Source organism: Vigna umbellata, chromosome 9, assembly GCF_029865625.1.
Source record: "Vigna umbellata cultivar VRB3 chromosome 9, Vumbellata_1.0, whole genome shotgun sequence".
NCBI lineage: Eukaryota > Viridiplantae > Streptophyta > Magnoliopsida > Fabales > Fabaceae > Vigna > Vigna umbellata.
This window is the reverse complement of record NC_142173.1, coordinates 3529843-3550160: the sequence shown is the minus strand read 5'-3', so window position 1 is coordinate 3550160 and position 20318 is coordinate 3529843. Positions and strand designations below refer to the sequence as shown.

At 33.4% G+C, this 20318-nt stretch overlaps 2 protein-coding genes across 2 annotated transcripts; one reads left to right on the top strand and one right to left on the bottom strand.

The window, feature by feature from the left end:
- Positions 1 to 11482: 11482 nt before the first annotated feature.
- On the bottom strand, positions 11483 to 11977 carry LOC124848950 (uncharacterized). The gene has a single exon (XM_088098384.1). The coding sequence runs from the start codon at positions 11885 to 11887 to the stop codon at positions 11579 to 11581; it is 309 nt and encodes a 102-aa protein (XP_087954510.1). The 5' UTR covers positions 11888 to 11977; the 3' UTR covers positions 11483 to 11578.
- A 1234-nt stretch (positions 11978 to 13211) lies between these two features.
- On the top strand, positions 13212 to 18466 carry LOC124831088 (uncharacterized). Its single transcript, XM_047304979.2, has 10 exons — positions 13212 to 13585; positions 14189 to 14280; positions 14440 to 14547; positions 15906 to 15988; positions 16443 to 16576; positions 16919 to 16968; positions 17213 to 17305; positions 17759 to 17850; positions 18075 to 18181; positions 18279 to 18466. The coding sequence occupies exons 1-10, from the start codon at positions 13376 to 13378 to the stop codon at positions 18318 to 18320; spliced, it is 1011 nt and encodes a 336-aa protein (XP_047160935.1). The 5' UTR covers positions 13212 to 13375; the 3' UTR covers positions 18321 to 18466.
- Positions 18467 to 20318: the final 1852 nt, after the last annotated feature.

The window sequence follows — 20318 nt, the reverse complement described above, 5'->3', positions numbered from 1 at the left end:
ACTAAACTTTCAAGTTTCGTAACTTTGGTAACGAGGGTGTAATGTTTCAGTCTCAGTTGTTACATAAATATGTGCAGTAACAAGCTAAAACCCAGCAGGATCCTCCCTGAGCGTTTTCCCTCTCTCTGCACTGTTTGTTGCATATGCTAGAGATTATACAAGGCCCTCTCCATGTTCCACTTGGCCTCCCACAGATTGCTGCACCAAGACTAACCTCTGCAATACAAACCAAGATAATAAAATGCAGCTATATAAATTAATTCCTTATTTTTTCATAAATTAATAAAAAAAATTATCCTTGCATTAGTCGCGAATCTAGGATCTAAAGTCAAAGGCACATTAATTATTATAGTCAGTAGTATTATTATGTAGGATATAATAAAATATGAAATGAAATGTATATAAAAAACTCTGTATATATACTTATAATGAGAGGTGCCTTGTACACTCTAACTTCACACTAGGTTTCAACCATATAGATGGAGAAAAGAATAACATTAAGAAAAATAATTCATTAAATGTTGGTAATTAGATTTCATATTAGGGTTATTTGAAAAGAATAAGACATGGGCGATAAGTTGATTGGGAAAATCGTATAATAAAAAATATTTTTATATTGTTTTCGATAAAAATGATCATATATAATAAATAAATTTAAATTTTTAAATAACCATTTTAAAGGTTATATCTATCTACTATATATAAGTTTTTATCGGTTGACCGTATAAAATTTTACATTGAGACTGCAGAAAAATTAAAGTCGTTTGATTTTGTGTTGACAAGTCAAATTAGGAGGGAAGAATCTAACCTGGAACAGAAAAAAGAATAGCAAACCAAAAGAAGGCAAGGAAAGTGAACCGAGGAATGCAGATAGCCATGTCAATTAACTTGCTGTTGTAAAGCATAGATTTCTCTTAGAAGTTAGAAATAGAGAGAATATATAACTATCTATATATATATACATAAGGGTGCTACGAACTAGAAAGAAATAAAATGAAGAACTGGCTGTAATTGCAAGGTTCGGATTTTTCAAGTGTTGTTCAATTTCTTTTTGTTTCTGGTTCTTGTTTTATTCGAGGAACGTGTACAATTGTAAATCAAAGAAACGGCAAAAGAATTCTAAATTTGAAGTTAGTGCGTCTTTATCCAACGTACATATGGCAACTTTTCAAAACTTTGGGAAGCCACTCCATAAGCGAAGAAAAAATAGACCATTGAAATACAAATTTTTAATAAGTTTTCACCTTAAGTCATACACTCGAACAAGACTCATTTTTAGTTGTACTAACCTGTTAGAGTTTGTTCATATATATATATATATATATATATATATATATATATATATATATATATATATATATATATATATATATATATATATATATATATATATATATATATATATATATATTTATAAATATTCATATATTAATGGTATATGTGATCAAATCTCGATAGTTAGTTTACACCGTAATATTTCTTAATATCATATATTTACAGAATATTTGGCAAATCATAGAAAATGTCACATTATTATTATTTTGTTAATTAGCACATTTAGGATAAGTTAAGCTTCTCCAAGCATTTAACATCAAAGAAGAGGTTCCAAATCAGATATGCAGCGGAATTGAAGTTGGTGTAGTGAAAAACAACATGAATGAAGGTGTTTGATGAACTTTAGATGAGAAAATGGTGTGTGTATGACTAAGGAAGGAAGCTAGAAGATAATGAGATAATTCAGAATTAAAGGTTGACTAGAGAGCAAAGGAGCTGAAAAGAATTTTGTAGAGTGAGAAAATACAATGAATGGGCTCTCGTATTTATAGGTGAAGAAGAGCCTCTATATGATCTAATTTCCCTTCAAAATTCAAATAAGAACCACCTGGAAAGGCTAGCTATAAAGAGTCATACATTACATGCCAATTCACATGAAAAATGCTTCAAAAACATGCAATAAGCAGCTCCGCTGGCGCTTGAACACGCTGAGCACCCCTTGGATTGGCTCTGGGCACCCGCGCCACTGCCAAACTCAAAAATGCTCCAAAATTCTAGTTGACTGGTGGTCCAAGGTCCTATTTTAATGTGTTCTATTGCTTTGAATCGTACAAAGCAGAGAAGGAAAGAATTAATAATTAATCTTCCATAGAAGTAGTTTTCTTTGCAATCCTTCTTCCTCTTGAATTCTTTTTGACAAAACTCTTATTAGCGGTCCTATATGAGCCCTAGATGGTCTTCCATCCCTCTTGAAAAGGATCTGTCGTCATATCTTCTTCATCCTGTTGCTCATCTCCTATGAAAGGAATTAAGTCACATACATTAAAAGTAGGAGTGACACCATAATCATCAGGAAGGTCTAACCTATATGCATTGTCATTTATTTTCTTGACCCCCTTGAAAGGACCATCTCCTTTTGGACTAAGTTTGGACTTTCTTTGAGATGAAAACCTTTCCTTTCTCAAGTGAAGCCAAACTAAGTCTTCTTCTTTAAACATTATTTTCTTTCTCCCCTTGTTGTATTAAAAATATTTTTAATTTTGCTTTTCAATTTGGTTTTTAACATTTTCATGCAACTTTTTGATAAACTCTGCTTTAAATACACCTTCATTTTGTCTAAAAATAATTATTTACAAAACTTTGCTCTAGATGTTATGAAAATGTTTCTTTGTTAGACCTTACTATTTTAAACTTCTTTTCATATAATTTCGTTTAATGCTCTTTGTTAAACTTCAAGACCTGGGTTGCCTAAACAATCTATTGTTTTGACGATTTTGTCTTAATAGAAGATGGAGAAATATCTCGACAAAATGAAAAACCTTGCTGATAGGTTCACCAATTTCTAACTCTGATTTAGTGTTTTAGACACTAAATGGTTTGGATTCTGATTAGAGTCTAGTGGTTATCAAACTGTCTCATCAGATTAAAATCAGTTAGGTTGAATTACAAACCTAAATGTTAACCTTTGAAAAGCTAATTATTAGATCAACTCAATAATTTTAGCAGCTTTAATCTGAATGCCTCTACAAACTTTGTTACGAAGAATGAGTCCAGAGATAACATATTTGGATCCCAAAGTGATGAGAGAGGCTCTAATTTCATAAGTACGAGGTGACATATGAAGAGGTAGGATGTCTAAACCAATATGTCAGGTATGCAGAAGCATTGACCATATTGTTATACAATGTTATTACCGATTTGATAAGTCCTATACAGTTAAAACTTCCTCTATTGATTGTGAAAACAAGGAACACATAGTGCATTCATAGCTTCACCTTATCAAGGTCATGATTATGAATGATATTTTGATAGTGGAGCCAACAACCATGTGACTCACCAAAGTGACAAAATTTAGGGCCTTGGTGTGGTGATAAAGACGCGACGACTCTAAGGATGATAACATTTGTACCCTTTTTTATTAGAAGGATACCCAATAAAGACATATTTAAGAGCTCTGAGATCTAATTTACCACGGTTAGGATGATGAGAATGAACAAAAACAACACATCTAAAGACTCGACTAGGTAGACTCATTAGTAGGGAACAATAAGGAAGAAAAGACAATAGAGGCTCTATAGGACTAATGCCATTTAAGATACGAGTGGGTAACCTATTGATGAGATATGTGGCAGTTAACACAGCTTCTCCTTAGTAATTTTTTGGAATAGACATTTGAATAAGAAGAGCACTAGTTACTTTAAGAAGATGACGATTCTTTATTTCTGCAACCCCATTCTTTTCAGGGGTGTTAACACAAGTTAGTTCCTGAACAATACCATTATGAGACAAAAAATTGAGAAATTCATGATTCACATATTCAGTACCATTATTAGACCTGATTCTTTTGATATTTTTTCCAAATTGATTTTGGACAAGATGGAAAAAATTAACAAAAATTTGAAAAACTTCGGATTTATTTTTCATAAGGTATGTCCACGTGACACGGGGTACAATCGTCAATAAAGGTGATGGACCATTTGGCTTCGGAAATAGAATCTATGACAGGACCCCAAACATCAGAGTGAATTAAATCAATTGGAGAACTAATCTTTTTGTGACTAATAGGATAAGATGCACGATGATGTTTTGACAATTGACAAATATCACTTTTAAAAGACTCAACAGACTCTTCGGTAACAAGTGGGGAAACAAGGACTTGATAAGAGTAAATGAAGGATGCCCAAGCCTTTGATGATGTAACCATATTTGAGATTTTGCCCATGTCTCAGATGTAGCCTTTTGACTCATGATTTTTGTGTTGCTTTGGTCATTAAACACTAAAAAATACAACCCACTCTGCTCTTTAGCAGTTAAAATTGTCTTCCCCGTGCCAAGGTCCTGAAAAACACAATAAGTGGGAAAAAATGTTACTGAACAATTTAATTCCTTTGTGAGTTTTTGCACAGAGATAAGACTATTAGCTAATTGAGGAATATGTAAAACATCCTTTAATACAATAGATGAGTCTAAAATTATATTCCCAGAGCTGCATATAGGTATACCCTGACCATTCTCAACTGTAATAAGTTGTTCTTTATTTCTTTTACCATATGAGTCGAAGGACACATTGAAAGGTGTCATATGATCAGTTGCACCTGAATCAAGGATCCAAATACCTTGAGACACATGATCAACAGTATTGAGGAAAATCTTACCTTTTATGGACAGAGTACATGATCCAAAGGGCTTACTCATTGATTCATCCATTGCTTTCAAAGGAATAATTTTTACTTCAGACATCCCGTAGAACGCAACTAGGAGTCTCTAAGACGATGACGACATATGAGTCACACTGAGAAAAAAGGAGCAGAAGTTAAAACTCAGATTTTCTCAAATATATGCCAAACGGGTCATCACTAAACCTAAAAACAGACTCAGGAGGTTCAGGCGACTCTTCTGTGGCGGCGACGACGAGTGGGTCACACCGAGAAAAAAAGAGCAAAACTTAAAACTCAGATCTACTCAAATACAATCAAAACGAGTCGTCACGACCCTAGGAATAGACTCAGGGGGCTCCGGCGACCCTGTCTATGACGGTGGCGGCGAGTGGGTCTCACCGGAGGTGGGCGCGTGGGCTACACGCGCCGGCAACGGTGGTGGCGCGTGGCGGCTCCTCTCACAGAGCGACTTCCGGCGTTGTGATCGCTGGTGTTGGGCGCACCTTTCTGCCCTATGAATGACCCAAATCGGCGACGGCGACAACTGCGGCAGTGCGACTTGTTACAGCGAAATCGAGCCCCGAGATCAAGAGCTTTGACACCAAGTTGAAAATTAGACTTATTTTATTATTCTCAAATCATTAAAAATACATTCCCATACCCTTTATTTGTAATAATCTGGTTCTCGTAAAAAGGGAAATATGGAAACTAGGAAAACTAAAATAAAATAAAAGATTATGTATCTATTTCCTCTAATTAGAAATATTCTAAAGATATTATCTCAAATTACAACAATATTGTTGTTAGATCATGAACAAGTTCATAGAGTTAGGGTTTCATTATGTCACTTTTTGTGTTTCATGCTATATTTTATTCTAGTAGGTTTTCTTCATTTTGGTGCTATAAGCTTGTATGAACTTGAAACTCCTTGTAACATTCCATATTTGAGATCTGATTTGGTGTGTGTTTGTGTTAAAAAATTTCAAAAAAAAAAAATAAAAGAGACAAAAGGTACAAAAGAAAAGCAGACAAAAAGTACAAAAAGCAAAAGCAAAAAGAGTAAAAGTAAAAGTACATGCATGTACCATATTTAACCAACTTTGTGTGAGCACTGTGATGTTGATTTGGAGCTTATTTTTATGTCCTCAAGCTTCTATTCCAGCAACCATGATGATCTAAAAAAAGGTTGCCTTAGTGCACCATTTGATCTAGCTTGCCAAAGGAAAAAAGCACCTTATGATTTTCTAGTAGTTTTGGTTTTTTGTGATCTATTCTAGTGCCTTTCTTTAGGTAACTCCTTTTGCTGTGTGAACTTTTCTTTCTTACCATTTAATTGGTTGTTTGTCTTCTAAACATTCATGTTTTTGTCAAAGTAAAATTCCTTTTGAAGAGCCTTTGTTCGTTTTAGACTTTTTCTTGCTTTTTCCTTGGACTCCTTTTGGCTTTAGTAGTGTTAATTTGTGGTGTGGGTCTTTGGATGGTAAAAGAACGTGAGGATCATTGGGATAACAACCCAAAATAGTAGGGTACATCCAAAGGTGAGGAGGCCTCAAAGGGAAGCTTGAAGTCTTGGTCTAAAAGACAATACGGGAGAGTATACACTTGGTGAGAAAGAGAGATTTATGTGTATTTTCTTTGAATTGTAAAATTGTAGTTTTTTTCCTTTTTGGAGTTGTAATATTTGGCCTTGTTAGGATGTGTCCTAACAAGAACATTGGACTTTGATTAATATTGCGTTTTGTAGTTGGTAAGTGTGAGGGAGCAAAGTTCCTTCTAACTTCACCATTAGGTCGCATAGATTAGCTTTAATTGCTTTCTTTAATAGTGATAGTCTAGTGTGTGTCAACTTTTATTTCAAGTTTAAATCCCTTTGAGAAGTTTGGTACAAGAGAACTTGAGGTAAGCTTTGGCTAGGAAAGATTTGGTTTCTAAGCAATCCATAGTGATTCACCTCTCTTTCCTAGAAGTAAACTTAAGCTTCTCTTGTCTCCTTAAGTCTCTTAAGGAATTTTATTTGAAATACTAAGTTTGTTTGCATAAGCCATTTTGAAAATCTTAAAAGTGTCTAGAATTATTTGTGATTTTGTTTTAATTCTTTTAAAACAAATGAGTTTTTATAGTAGCTTGCATTTAAGTCATGGTGAGGATGAGCAACATTATAAAGTTAAGAGTGACCTTCCATTCTTTGGTGAGAATACTAGTGCATTATCATACCTAGCATGGGAGAAAAGAATAGAAGAACTTTATCCATTCCTAATTAGGCATGGTAAATATCATATACTTAGTTTATGCATCTCTAGGCTTGTAGCACATGCAAGTGAATGGTGGAATCAAAGGCAATCTAAGGTTGAGAAAGGTAGAAAATCTTCAATTAAAGATTGGTGTGACTTGAGAGCATGCATGAGAAGAAAATTTGTTCCTTCTTCCCTTATATTAAACCAAAACCAAATATGTGAGATGAGAGAACTCATTAAAAGAGGAAAAACTTTTCTAAAAAGTGTAGAAAGGTTCTTTGAAAGAGAAGATGAGTTTGAAGAAAAAGTGAGAAAGCTCTTGAGTGACAAGAGAAAAAGAGAGATTCAAAGAATAAGAGATGAACAAATGAGAGAGATAGAAAAGAAAGGAAGAGTTGAAAGAAAACAATATCTTGCTACCTTAGAAAAAGAGCTTAGAATCCTTAATGAAAAACAAGAAAAATTCCAAAAGGATTTAAGGAGGATTAAGAGAAGAAGAGAGGAAGACAAAACAAGGAAGAAAAAACAAAGAGAGAATGAGGAGCATGAGAAAAGGGAGATAGAACAAAGAAAGAAAGAGGAGTAAGTAAGAAGAGAGAAAAATGAGGAGGAAAGAAGAAGAGAGTATGAAGAAAAAGAGGTAAAAGAAAGGAATGAGAAAGAAAAGAGAGTAAAAGAAGAGATTGAGATAGGAGAAGAAAAGGAAGGGTTTCTAAAGCCCCCTACCACTCCCACAATTATGATTGAGACTAAGACGATGAAGAGATTTTTCCAATCCTTGAACTTTTCTCATTACATCCAACCATCTTTCATAACTCCAACTTTTACTTTTGAAAAATTTTCAACTTCTTTTTCACCTCCCACTATTTTTAACTCCTCAAATTTTTCCAAATCAAACATTAAGTTGATGTTACCTTCTAAGATACAATTAACTCAAAGTAAACACAAACAATTTTGTGGAGACCTTCAAAGTTTTCAAGTAAATTCTTTTAAAATTAGCACAAGATCTTATTTAAATCTTTCATCTAGATACATGTTATTTGTGGGTAATAAGATTATTGGTTTTGAGTTTAATGACACTTGCATATGGATCTTTGATCCTGGTGGAAAGATACACAAATTAACCAATAATAAGAAAAAATGTTTTTGTCATAAAAAAACAAGAAGATTTAAGGACAAATCATTGTCAAAAGGGAGGGTATGATGACATTATCCCTAAAATTAACTCTTGTGTTGGAATTGATAGTCTTTCAAACATATATATCCAACACAAGACAAATAAAAGCTTCAAAAATTCTCTTACTCTTCAAGACCTTGATCATTCATTTGATTTAAGGTGTATCATTGTTGGGAGCTATATTCTTCATTTACTCACTATTATAACATTTGTTCTAACTTGTGTTATAAAGTGGGTATTTGACCTTGGTGGAGAAGCACACAAAAGAAACTCCACAAAAGATAAGGAAGTTTGCCTTTTCCACGTTGAAGATTTGAGGGAAAATCATTTTCAAGAGGGAGGGAATGGTGGCAAATCCCCTAGCCATTGTCAAGCACTTTCAAGAGAGTGGAAGCCATCCATGAAGATGACATCAACTCTACCTTGTGAGCCATCTTTGGAGCCATCATGGAGCATGGATTGAAGAGTAGTGTAGGAATTTAGGCCATTGTATTAGGCCATGTAGTGTAGGTTTGTTTAAGGCTTGTATTAAGGCTTAAGTAGCATAGGATTTTCCTTAAAAGTTAGACATCCAAACCAAGTGAAAAGTTTGTTCTATGTGTCATGCTTCCATTGGAGAGGATTTACTTTTTAAAAGGTAGTCACATGACACCTTAGGAGTGGAGAGTTTTTGCTTTTAGTAGTGGTCACATGGCACTCTAGGAATGGAAATGATTGTGTTTTGTGAGTGGCCACATGTCCTCCCATCATTGGAGAGGATTTGTGGACACTTGTCCACTCCTTTGAAGGCCTCATTTTTTGCCAATGAGAGCAAAGGTGGGAGATCATGCTTTTATGGTTAGAAGGAGACTCCCTTGGCCTATAAATAGAGGTGTCTCCACCCTTGTATTTCATCTTTGATGTTGAGTAATGTTGTGCTGCCCATTTTTAGCCATACTACTCATCTTAGATCAAGACTAGAGCAACCCATAGGCCCCTCTAGTCACCTTTCTCATTGAGTTGGCCTAACCTCTCTTGGAGCCACCAAACACTACACCACCGCCACCATATCTCCAAGAGGCTTTGCGCTTCTACCTCGTCCTTACCTTAGCTCATCATTCTTGGACCATTTACCACCACATTTTCGCACCATTCATCCAAGAAAATACACCTACATGCATATCTTCTAGCTTTGGCCCAACCTAGCCAAGGAGATTGCTAGCACCATGTCACCACTGATTTGAAAGAAGAGTTAAACAAAATCAAATATTTTGTTTAATATTCTATCATGACTCTTAATTTTGACTACTCATATCAGTTTTTATTTATTTCATTACATTAATTATTATAATAATTCATAAGCATTAGTTTAGGATAATATTTATCTTTATTAGCATAAATATAAATTACTAATTGAAACTTATATGTTGAGAATGTGAGTTCATTATTAATCCAAGATATATTTTTGAAGAATATATTTGGATCAATTAATTTAAAATATATTCCTCAAAAATATATTTTAGATGGATGATTCTCAAATTCACTAAATTAGTTAATTTGAAATATATTTTCAAATACTACAATATATTTTGGATTAACTAATTCAGACTTAGATATAATCTTTAGATTGTCCAATCCAAAATTCAAAAGGCTTAATTACCTACTTAGTCCCCATGTTAAGAGGTGAATTGCTGTTTAGTACCCGATTTTAAAAATGAAGACATTAGGTCCCTATATTATGAAAAGTGTATGAATTTAGTCCTGTCCGTTAAGTTGGTAATAACGGTGTTAACTCCGCGCTGACGTGGCCACGCTTCTTTTCTCTCTCCTCTGCTCTTCCTGACACCTTCTGATTTTCTCTCTCTCCTCTCCTCTGCTCCTATTATTAATTTAGTCTAGAATCTTAAACAAAAAAGATTAGGTTAGGAGCAGGCATTACACATAACACAGCCCAAGTTCTAGAGAAGACATATTTAATTCTGTTTATGTTTATTTCAAATGAATTATTATTATATTTCCTTCTATCCATCTCATTCTATTATATTTTACTGTACTTTTATCACTAATTAAAACACAATACCAAAGACATGACTCTCTTGTGGGTTTCTTTTTATTATTTTTAAATATAATAATAATATTTTTTAACAAACATTTAACTTTTTCAGATGAAAATTATAATTTACTTTTGCTAGATTATTTAATGTTACAATGATTAATTTTCAATAAAAATAAATTACTTAATTTTAAAAAACGTGTATAAATGCTTTTAGCACCAACAAATATTTTTAATTCTTATGAATAATCTGAGTATGAATTTTATTTTTCTGACTCAAAGTTTAACTTTTTTTTTTAAACTGAAAGTGAAATAAATAAATAAAACGAAAAATATCAATAACCATACAAAACATTGATAAAACATACTTCTTTTTAAGAACCAAATTTGTCGATGATAAACATACTTTCGAAAAAGTACAAAACATGAAATAATTTTTTTTCAATATACATTTTTTTACTTTTACATTTTTGTAAAATTATTATAAAAAAATTAACAAGTCCTTAGGATGAAAATTTCAAAGCATTATTATTACCATATTAAAAAAAATTAAAATATAACCGAGAAAATAAATAAATTATGAGAAGCCAGGATCCTGGTCATTAGATCGTTTCTAAATTTATGAGATATGGCTTGGCTTGTACGAAGATGTTAAAGGGGTATTAGATTCCTAAATAAGTGTTTGACTTGCTTGTTCTTGATTTTGAGTTGTGTCCTCTGTATTATCAGCATGTGAATCCATTTGTGATGCCATAAAGACAAACTTTTGGGTGAGTGTTTGATGAAAGTTTACAAATTGATTAGGTTTAATCCTGTTCTAAAGGATTTGGAAGTAAAGATAAAAATATTTTCTTAATGCAACGATTGTCTAAATCCAAACACCAAACACAGAGTACTGCACCAAATGATGCAAATATATTCAGAAAACACAGAAGAAAATGAGTAAACTAAAATTTAGAGAATGAATCACTGCAGAATAAGTTCTGAGGAAACTGGTGTCTATGAACGCCATGACCTATCAGAGGAACATGATCACTGCAATATCCTCCTAAAAAACATCTACCATATAAGTTTAGTTTTCAAATCCATTTAAAAGCGTGATTCATCACCAAAATCATCGATCCTAATGCCGAATTTGGAAAAAAGTTGCTAAATAACTTAAACAGCACTCAAAGTAAAACAAGATAGTTATTATTCTGAGTGTTCTAACTCCCAGACTAGTTATTAGGTAATTTGAACCCATTGGGACTTTGATACAGAAACATTTAACCCAAAATGACAAAGTGCCAATTCAAGAAACTGTGAACATCACATGGATTCAATGTAAACAAATTGACAAGACGAAAAGAAAAGAGAGATTAGAAAAAGCACACAAGAGAGAGGAGAATTTCGCTAAAAGCAACTCGAAGGTGATTTTATAGCAAAAGTAGATAAAATTGAATCCCATAAGCATAAGCAGAACAAGTAGAAGAGAGAGATGAGATCAAAAAACTACGCGAAACTGAGGCGCGTTGGACTGAGTTGCTGGGAGTATCTCCCAGCGGCACGGCTCGAAGTCTTCAGATACGGGGCAGTAGCCGGCTAGCGTGACCTTGTCGTTGGAGGCGGCGACGGTGCCGAACTCGAAAACCGACACGGTGGCGTTGGGTGGTCGGGGAACCTCGACGGCGCCGTTCATGCCTGGGGCCTCAGCGAGGGGTTTGGTTGTGTCTGCGGCATTGGATTTGGGAATTGAGGAGGATTGGGAATTTTGTTGGGGTTTATTCCCCTTTCGCCACCACAGTAAACCCATGCTTTGTTTTTGGCTAAGGTTGTCTTCTCTAGAACTTGGGCTGTGTTATGTGTAATGCCTGCTCCTAACCTAATCTTTTTTGTTTAAGATTCTAGACTAAATTAATAATAGGAGCAGAGGAGAGGAGAGAGAGAAAATCAGAAGGTGTCAGGAAGAGCAGAGGAGAGAGAAAAGAAGCGTGGCCACGTCAGCGCGGAGTTAACACCGTTATTACCAACTTAACGGACAGGACTAAATTCATACACTTTTCATAATATAGGGACCTAATGTCTTCATTTTTAAAACCGGGTACTAAACAGCAATTCACCTCTTAACATGGGGACTAAGTAGGTAATTAAGCCAATTCAAAAATACATTTAAGAATGTTAAATATAAAATACTTACATAATGAGGAATCTAAAACCATTATGTCTTTTTCATTCATCCTTAGTTTATGCAACCATTGAATATGCATTGAGATGCATCATGTGTCACACTTTTTTATATTATATTTCTTCCCACGGATGTAGTCCCTATGGTGTGGAGGAAGGAGGAAGAACGCCTCACGACCCGGTAAAGGAGATGAAGGAGAAAGATTAGGATTTTAATAATTTTTTAATAGAGGGTGTTAAAGACATTTCACTATGCTATGAGGTGTAAAGAGAAAACTTCAAGCTGCATGAAGAAATGGCTAACACAATAAGATGATTTGAGCTATTTCTTTTTAGACATTGTTTCTTAGACATAGTTTCCTCTTGCTCTCAAATGTCAAAATTACAGCTTTATATATTATTTTATTAAAACTAAGAATTGTAGAATTTGAAATATACTGTATTTTAATTTGCGAGTATTATATTTTGAAATGTATAGTTTGGAATATATATTTTGTATTTTGAATGGTATAATTTAAAAGAAATTTTATATTTTATATTTTTGATGGTATATTTTAAAATATATTTTTTATATTTTAATAATATAAATTTGTATTTTAATACAAACATTTTAGAATAAAGTTTTACATTCTGAATTATATATTATGAAAGCCCTTGTGATTAACAGTCCAGAACAGAAAATGAATCCTAAACCAAAATATAAATTGGAATGTTCAACTTTATACTAAGTGCAAGTTGAAATTACACATTATGAATTTTATTGTGTAGCTTGTGCGAGTGGCATCATTATAGTACAACTATTTTTATATTAATATCTAATCACACATTAGCATATATTTTTTATAATAACTTCTTAAACATTTTTAGTTAGTTTATATAAATTATTTGTACTTTCAACAAAATCTTATCGTAAAAGAAAAAAAAAACAATAGTATACAAAGGTCAAACATCATTTCATCGATAATTTTTGAAGCAGTTCAGGTAATGAAACTGGAAGAGTAGTGTCGACCCTTATCCACTCTTCTGTCTTCTGTTCTGCTGGTGGGCAAATCATCCAAAGCTTTAATTCAAAGATCTTCTTTCGCGAATCCAACTTCCAAAATCTCAACTTTACATAATGCTTTCAAATTCAATGTTCATTGCTTCTTCTGTGTTTTCGCCACCACCTTCCACCCTCTTTGGTTCCCACAAGATTTGTTCTTCCTTCAAAACCATCTCAAAACAAAGCCACGTATTTCTCCACAGGAACCCCTTTTTCCTGCACCACTTGAATTTGGGTTCAAAAAGGGCACTCTCTTCAGTTTGCTTCTCCAACGCTGGAGACAAGGCACTCTGTTTTCTCATCTTTGTTTTTTATTTTTCTATTTTTTTCCTATGCAATTACTTTCCCGGAATTTCAGTTTATATAAGTTATCGTGGGAATTGTTGTTTGATGCTATATCATTTCCGATGCTTCATGATTAAGAAGTGTTTGACTTTTCTATGCTACTTGTGACAAGCTAAGAAAATGAAGGAGAAAAAACATATTTTTTTAATGTGGGTATCTGGTGATTGGTTTTTCAGTTTATTCAATACCAAATTTAAATCTACTATGATGATATGATTCCCTTTGCATGAGTGAATGTGAGTGCATTTCAGTTTCACCTGAGTTATAGGTCTTTATGTTATTTGTTTTTGTTTACAATAAACATATGAAAGAATTTAGTTTCACACATTGCTTATGAAGATTTTTGCACTGTTCATCAATTATGGATCTCTCATGTATTATTTAAGTAATTATTACTTTTGTCAGTAATCTTTGCATGCATGATAATGTACTATTGATTGATGATGTAAACACCTTTTATATTATCAATAGATTCTAATCATATTCTTTATAAATAATTGTATAAATTACTTGTATTGTTCTTTGTATTTGTCTGTTTTTCAGGAATCGGGATTGGAATGGCCTATTCTGAGGCGATGGGAGGTGCCTTGGGAATGGCAAACAGTTTCATTGACCTCCCTTGCTTGTGGATTGGGGTGTGTTTTGAATAGCTGTTATGATTTCATATCAAAGTTGAAATAATGTAAATCTACTGAGAAAATGTCATCTGGGGACTTCTTACCTACACAAGTTATAATTTATTTCTGTGTTACTGTTTGTGGTGTATTTTGGGCCATTAATTTATTCCCAGGCAGTTTTGTGTTGACAGGTTTGACTGAAGCAATTGCTCTTCCATATCTTGGGATCAAACTTGATGTGCTAAGTTTAGATGATAAGGCAGAGATACTTTTGTTAGATCAGGGGTATGTTATTCCTTTGGACTCTCATACCTTCGTAATTCATAAAGTTGGTTGGTAAATTTTGAAACTACTTCCACTTTTTTGCTAATGATTTTTCTTGGATGAGTCATTGATTTGCTGAAAAGATGTGAAGCTACATTTTACTTAGGAAGATCACTTGGTGTTCTTGGAATCTACATCCTATGATTCAATTACTTCTTGCTCAAAACTTGCATCCTACTGAAATGTTTGAAGGCTGGCTTACTTTGTAAAGTTTGGTTTTATTGAATTTTAGAGGGGGATTTGAAAAGGGAGGAGAGAGGGTTCTGCATATAATCCACATATGTAGGTTCTTGATAGACTTAGGGAACGTTTGGTTGGCGGAAAATTTGTTCATACCTTAGAATGAATTAGTTAGTAATATGGTCATTTTTTTAGTAAATTTTTTATTTTAAATTGGGAAAGTTAGATTCCCACCTCCTCCATGACAAATTTTTTGTGATAAACTTGGCTAAAAGCCATTCCCACGAAACATAGTTCCTTGAGGATGTTATTTTTTAAAAGGTAAACATACTTTCCCAATCTCAGTTTTCCAGGAAACTAAAAGTTTCTATTTCGTAGGCTAATATTGTTGGAAAACCACCTTAATTACGGTCATCCATGCCCTACCTTGGTTGTGACTTTTTTGGGGGCCGCTTTAATTTTTCTCAAGGGTGGAGTTTTAGTCTCACATTCACAATATGATTGTAGAGCTTATACAGCTTGGCCAACCCTCACCTTGCAAGTGGACATCATGGGGGTTGAATTAGGTCGTAATCCCAAATTCTATAATGTATCAAAGCCTATTCTATATCCATTATTGGGTCACTTGCATTTGCCACACTTTAGCAACCTTGTGTGAGAGGGGGAGTGTTGGGAGGCCACCTTAATTTTGTTGACCCTTGGCCTTCCTTAGTTGTGCCTCTTTGGGGTTGCCTTAATTGCAACTAAATAGTGGTTTAGTTTCACATAAAGCTTTGACAATCCTTACCTTATAAGCCGATTTCATAGATTGACTTTGGTCTTGAGCCCAAATATTAGGAAAGATTAATAGAGTGCACTCTGTAGACAATAATACTCATGATTACTAAATGCATTTTATCATGTGATATGTGAACATACTGTTTCTAAGTGCATTAACTGTTATTATCATCATTATTTCCAATTAGCTTTAAACTTTAGTACGGTCTACTAGATCAATCTGTAAGTAATAAAAGTATGAAACACCTTTGGCCTTTCTACTGTCTGTACATAATAATTATTCCAATTTTCTTTCTGGTGCTAAAGAAGTATGTAAGGTTTTGGATTACTTTCTTAGTTTCTCCTATTATTTGTCTTGGCAGAATAACAACTGCTGTTATACTTGGAATCATATATAGTGTTGCCAACACTTTCCAGCCACTTCCTGAAGACTTGTTCAAATACGGTATTATCATTTAAGAGCCTTTCAATTACGTCTAGATATGGACAAAAAGGTTTTCAGTGTGAGCAATATTTGTGTGAGGCTGAGTATGGTGCATCTAAAGCTCAAAATAATATTAAGATAACTTCAACATGGATTTCAGTACAAGCTTGATTATTATTTTAATACATCCAGAGCTGTTTATTGACTGCACTTATAGACACTGTGCTCATGCAAAAGTTATTCCTCGATGTTTATATTAATGGCTGGCATCAAACCTTAAGACTAGAAAAAGTATTATGCATTTACTGAGGTTCACTACAACCAATACAAACCAGTTTGTGCATGCTTATCTCTGTATGTTGGTTTAGATCTCATTTTAATCCGATATCTAGTTTGCAATTGGCTTCTATTTGGAAGAATTAGAACTTGTTACACGCTGATGCTTTTCCATTCAATGGTAAAAACATTGTTACAGATTTGAGGGAACCTTTCAATCTTCAAAAGGGTTGGCTTTTTTGGGCTGGGGTTGGACTTGTTAGTGCCATAATTGCCATTGCATTGACCGGAGTTGCCGTGTCTTTCTTCAGTGGAGAAACCCCACAAAGAGAGGTGTATGCTCTATTTTTCAAATTTTACTGGCCGATGCACATGTAATTATTAGTTTCCTTCTATATGTTCAACTATTTTCTTTGTAGCATGGGAGGAGGCAATTTAGGTTCACTGATTTCCAATAGCATCAGTATTGAACCACTGATCTTAGAATTACATCATAGCAGTTTATAGTATGTTGTCGACTATATCTTGCTCTTGTACCTTAGCAGAATTAATCTGTCTTGATAGGAGTATTACTTTGTGCTGTTAAAGTTTTCCTTTTATAACAGTGTTTAATTCTTTTTCTGGACTTTAAACCATGTGGGTATCTCTTATATGCTTCTATAAACTGCTTTTCAGACTGATGCTCTTGTTCGCTTGCTTCCATTAATTGGATCTTCAAATCTAAGGTAATTTAAGATATTCCGTTCCCTTATTTAAAATTGCAGTTGCTGCTTCAGTTATGCTTTGATAACTTGCAGTAAAGTGAGCCAAATTGTAGTTGCAGAGCTATTTAAAACCACAATATTGTGGTTGTGGACTGGAATTTCATAGTCCCTCCTATCAATGAAAGGAATTTTTCAAAGGTTTCCATCTAGGTTCTGTATGCCAGATTTTCAAGCAAGTGATTGATTCTGTTTCTTTTCATTGTAGTACTGTCTGCTTAGTGGGCATCACAGGTGTTCTTGCTCCACTCCTTGAGGAGACTGTATTTAGAGGATTTTTTATGACTTCTCTGACTAAGTGGTATTGGTTACCTTCATATCTTTTCCTTTCTATTTGAGACCTGTTGATTTGTTGATTAAGTTTTTTCCCCTTTTCAATTTTACCGTTCTTTCATTTCCATATACCATAATAGGTCATGTTAAAGAAACTACAGCTTGCCTTGAAAATGGGACTTTTCCCTTTTTGAATTAGATATACAATGGCAAGATAATTGAACAGATAAGGCTTCAACAAGTGCAGGCTTCAACAATTGTGTTGGTCTGAGTTATTTGGATTAGCAATGTTAGGCAGAATCAAAGCTTGAAATTTCTCTTATGCTTTCTTTGTGAAAAATTATTTATATAAGTGAATATACTTGTATGCAAAATTTGTAGATTTAGCTTAATGAGATGCATTCATGGATGCCTCAACTCAATTGCTGAAGCATGATTTTGTGAATTGATTGTTACCGGTGCAATTTTTCTCATTCACCAGGGTTCCTACACCAGTTGCTGTTGTCATTAGCGCCAGTGTGTTTGCCCTTGCACATCTCACTCCTGGAGAATTTCCACAGTTGTTTGTTCTAGGTATGGTGTAATTCATGACAAGTTGATCTTCAGAAATGGAAACAAGGAAATTTTCTATTACAATGTTTAGGTAGATATTGAATACACAATAATTTAATTTGAACAAGGGGGAAAAGTGAAAAAAAGAAGGGTCTTTTAATTTCAGAAGTTGTTTTATTCTTGAATGATGATATTGTTCTTCCACATACTGTGAAGAAAATAACAGAAACTTGTGACATACATAGGGACTGCTTTGGGGTTTTCATATGCTCAAACTCACAACCTTCTCACTCCAATCACTATCCATGCCTTCTGGAATTCGGGAGTGATATTATTTCTTACTTTTCTGCAGGTATTTATTGTAACTCTATGTTTGCAAATTCTGTTAGTTTTTACCATCAACTTTTATTCAACAATAAGAATGCTTCTTCTGCTGTTTGTCTGTATAGCTTCAAGGGTACGATATCAGAGAATTGTTGCAGGCAACTTGATGGAAGCATTCTCTTCCTTTCGTGAATGTAGAGCATCATGTACAGTATAAAATACAAATCCATTTCTTGCTTATCTTCTCCCATTCCCTGTTGTAAAACATAATCAGATTTTTGCTTCAAACAGTGAAGGAAAATTTATTTGATCAGGCAGTTAATATATATATATATATATATATATATATATATATATATATATATATATATATATATATATATATATATATATATATACTATGAACTTTGGAATTTTCAGCAGGCCAGGTTGTATTAATCTCAATAACTCTCAAACATAGATGTCATAGATGCATTTTTTAAACATCTGTTTTGGTATTTTGCTTCTCTTTATCTTTCACTGAACCTACTTAGTTAAAAATGAATAATGGTTTATAAAATACAAAATACATATTCTAAAAATTGTTTCTTTCATCCTATATCATGCTCAGCATTAATTTATGGTGATGTTTATGCATAGAATCTGATACCCATATTAGTGTTTGCAAAAGTTAAGAGTATAAAGTGTGAGAGTATAGCCATGACCTTCATAATCTAGTTATACAAACTTCTCTTAGGCTACTGTAGAAGCATGTAATGAATGATTTAGTTTGACCTTTCAATTATTAAGATATTATCAGATAATCAAGTAGAGACCCTATATTTCTTGTTGTATATTATTTTCAAACTCTTATAGAAGAATGAAAGTAATCTGACGTAGAACAGAAAGAATGAAAAAAATTAATATTTATAAGCAACATACTAATTCAATAATTCAATATTATTTTTTTTATAAGCATCAAGGAATATATTAATTGAGAACATTCAGGGTGTTCCAAACCTTTTACAAAAACATTCCAAAATAAGAATCAAACATTAAGATTACACATAAAGATACCTAGGATAGAAAAGAAAATAACATATAAGCACACTCTTATGATAATTAATTAATAATCAATTAATAATCAATTAAAAATGTTAGACCTTCTAGATTTTGCTTTCTACATTATATTGTAGAATCAGTCCATTGGTTGTAAAATAAGAATTTATTGAAAAAAAAATGTTAGTTTTCAAACGTTGATCAACAATTTTTTATTTTCTCATTATAGGTACACATTTTTACTTTCTCATTAACATTCATAATTGCACAATTTTTTATTTTCTCATTAACGTTCATAGGTACACATTTTTACTTTCTCATTAACATTCATAATTGCAATGTAACGTTCAATTTTTGTTAGCAAATGTCACGCACCAGCGCCTGCTTGCCCCCTGAGGTTGGTTGCCTCTTTCAGGATCCTCAGCGTCACTTCTCTCGCAAGATCGCCCGGTTGCCCTAAGTAGGGGCGCTGAATGCCAGCATGTTGGGCCTTTGAACTTATTTTTGATCTATTTAAGGATTTGCACGCCCTAGGGTTCACATCTTTTGACGACTGAAGCTCTAAAACATACATTTTGACCCTTTGGAGGCAGATTTGGCATGCAGGAGCTATCCTCTTCTCTTTCTAGGGATTTTATCTCATTCTTCCATCATTGTACACCTAGGTGAATTTAGAGAGTGACATTAACAATTTAATGAAGAAGATGAATTTTTATATGCATGAAAGTAAGGACGGTGAGATCTGAACCCCAACAACATTATCATCTTATATTATCAACATCATCCATTCACTCTTGTGTTTAGCCTCAATTGATCAAATTTTACATTCAAGTTTGCAATTTAAATCATTGGAATCGTTCTTTAGTGTTAATTAGTTAAGATATTACATGATTGTTTAGGAGCACGAGTCTCTTGGGAAACGGTACTTGGTCTTACTATTTTATATTACTTGATACGATTTGGTACACTTGTCAATGAGTTAACACCTATCAATGTCAATACACTGTGATTTCCAATCGACAATAACTATAGCTAAAAACAAGAATTACAATGGAAAGAATAGACATATACAATTAAGACACAATTTGGTGAAGCAAATACTAAAGAATGGAACTATTTGCATTGAT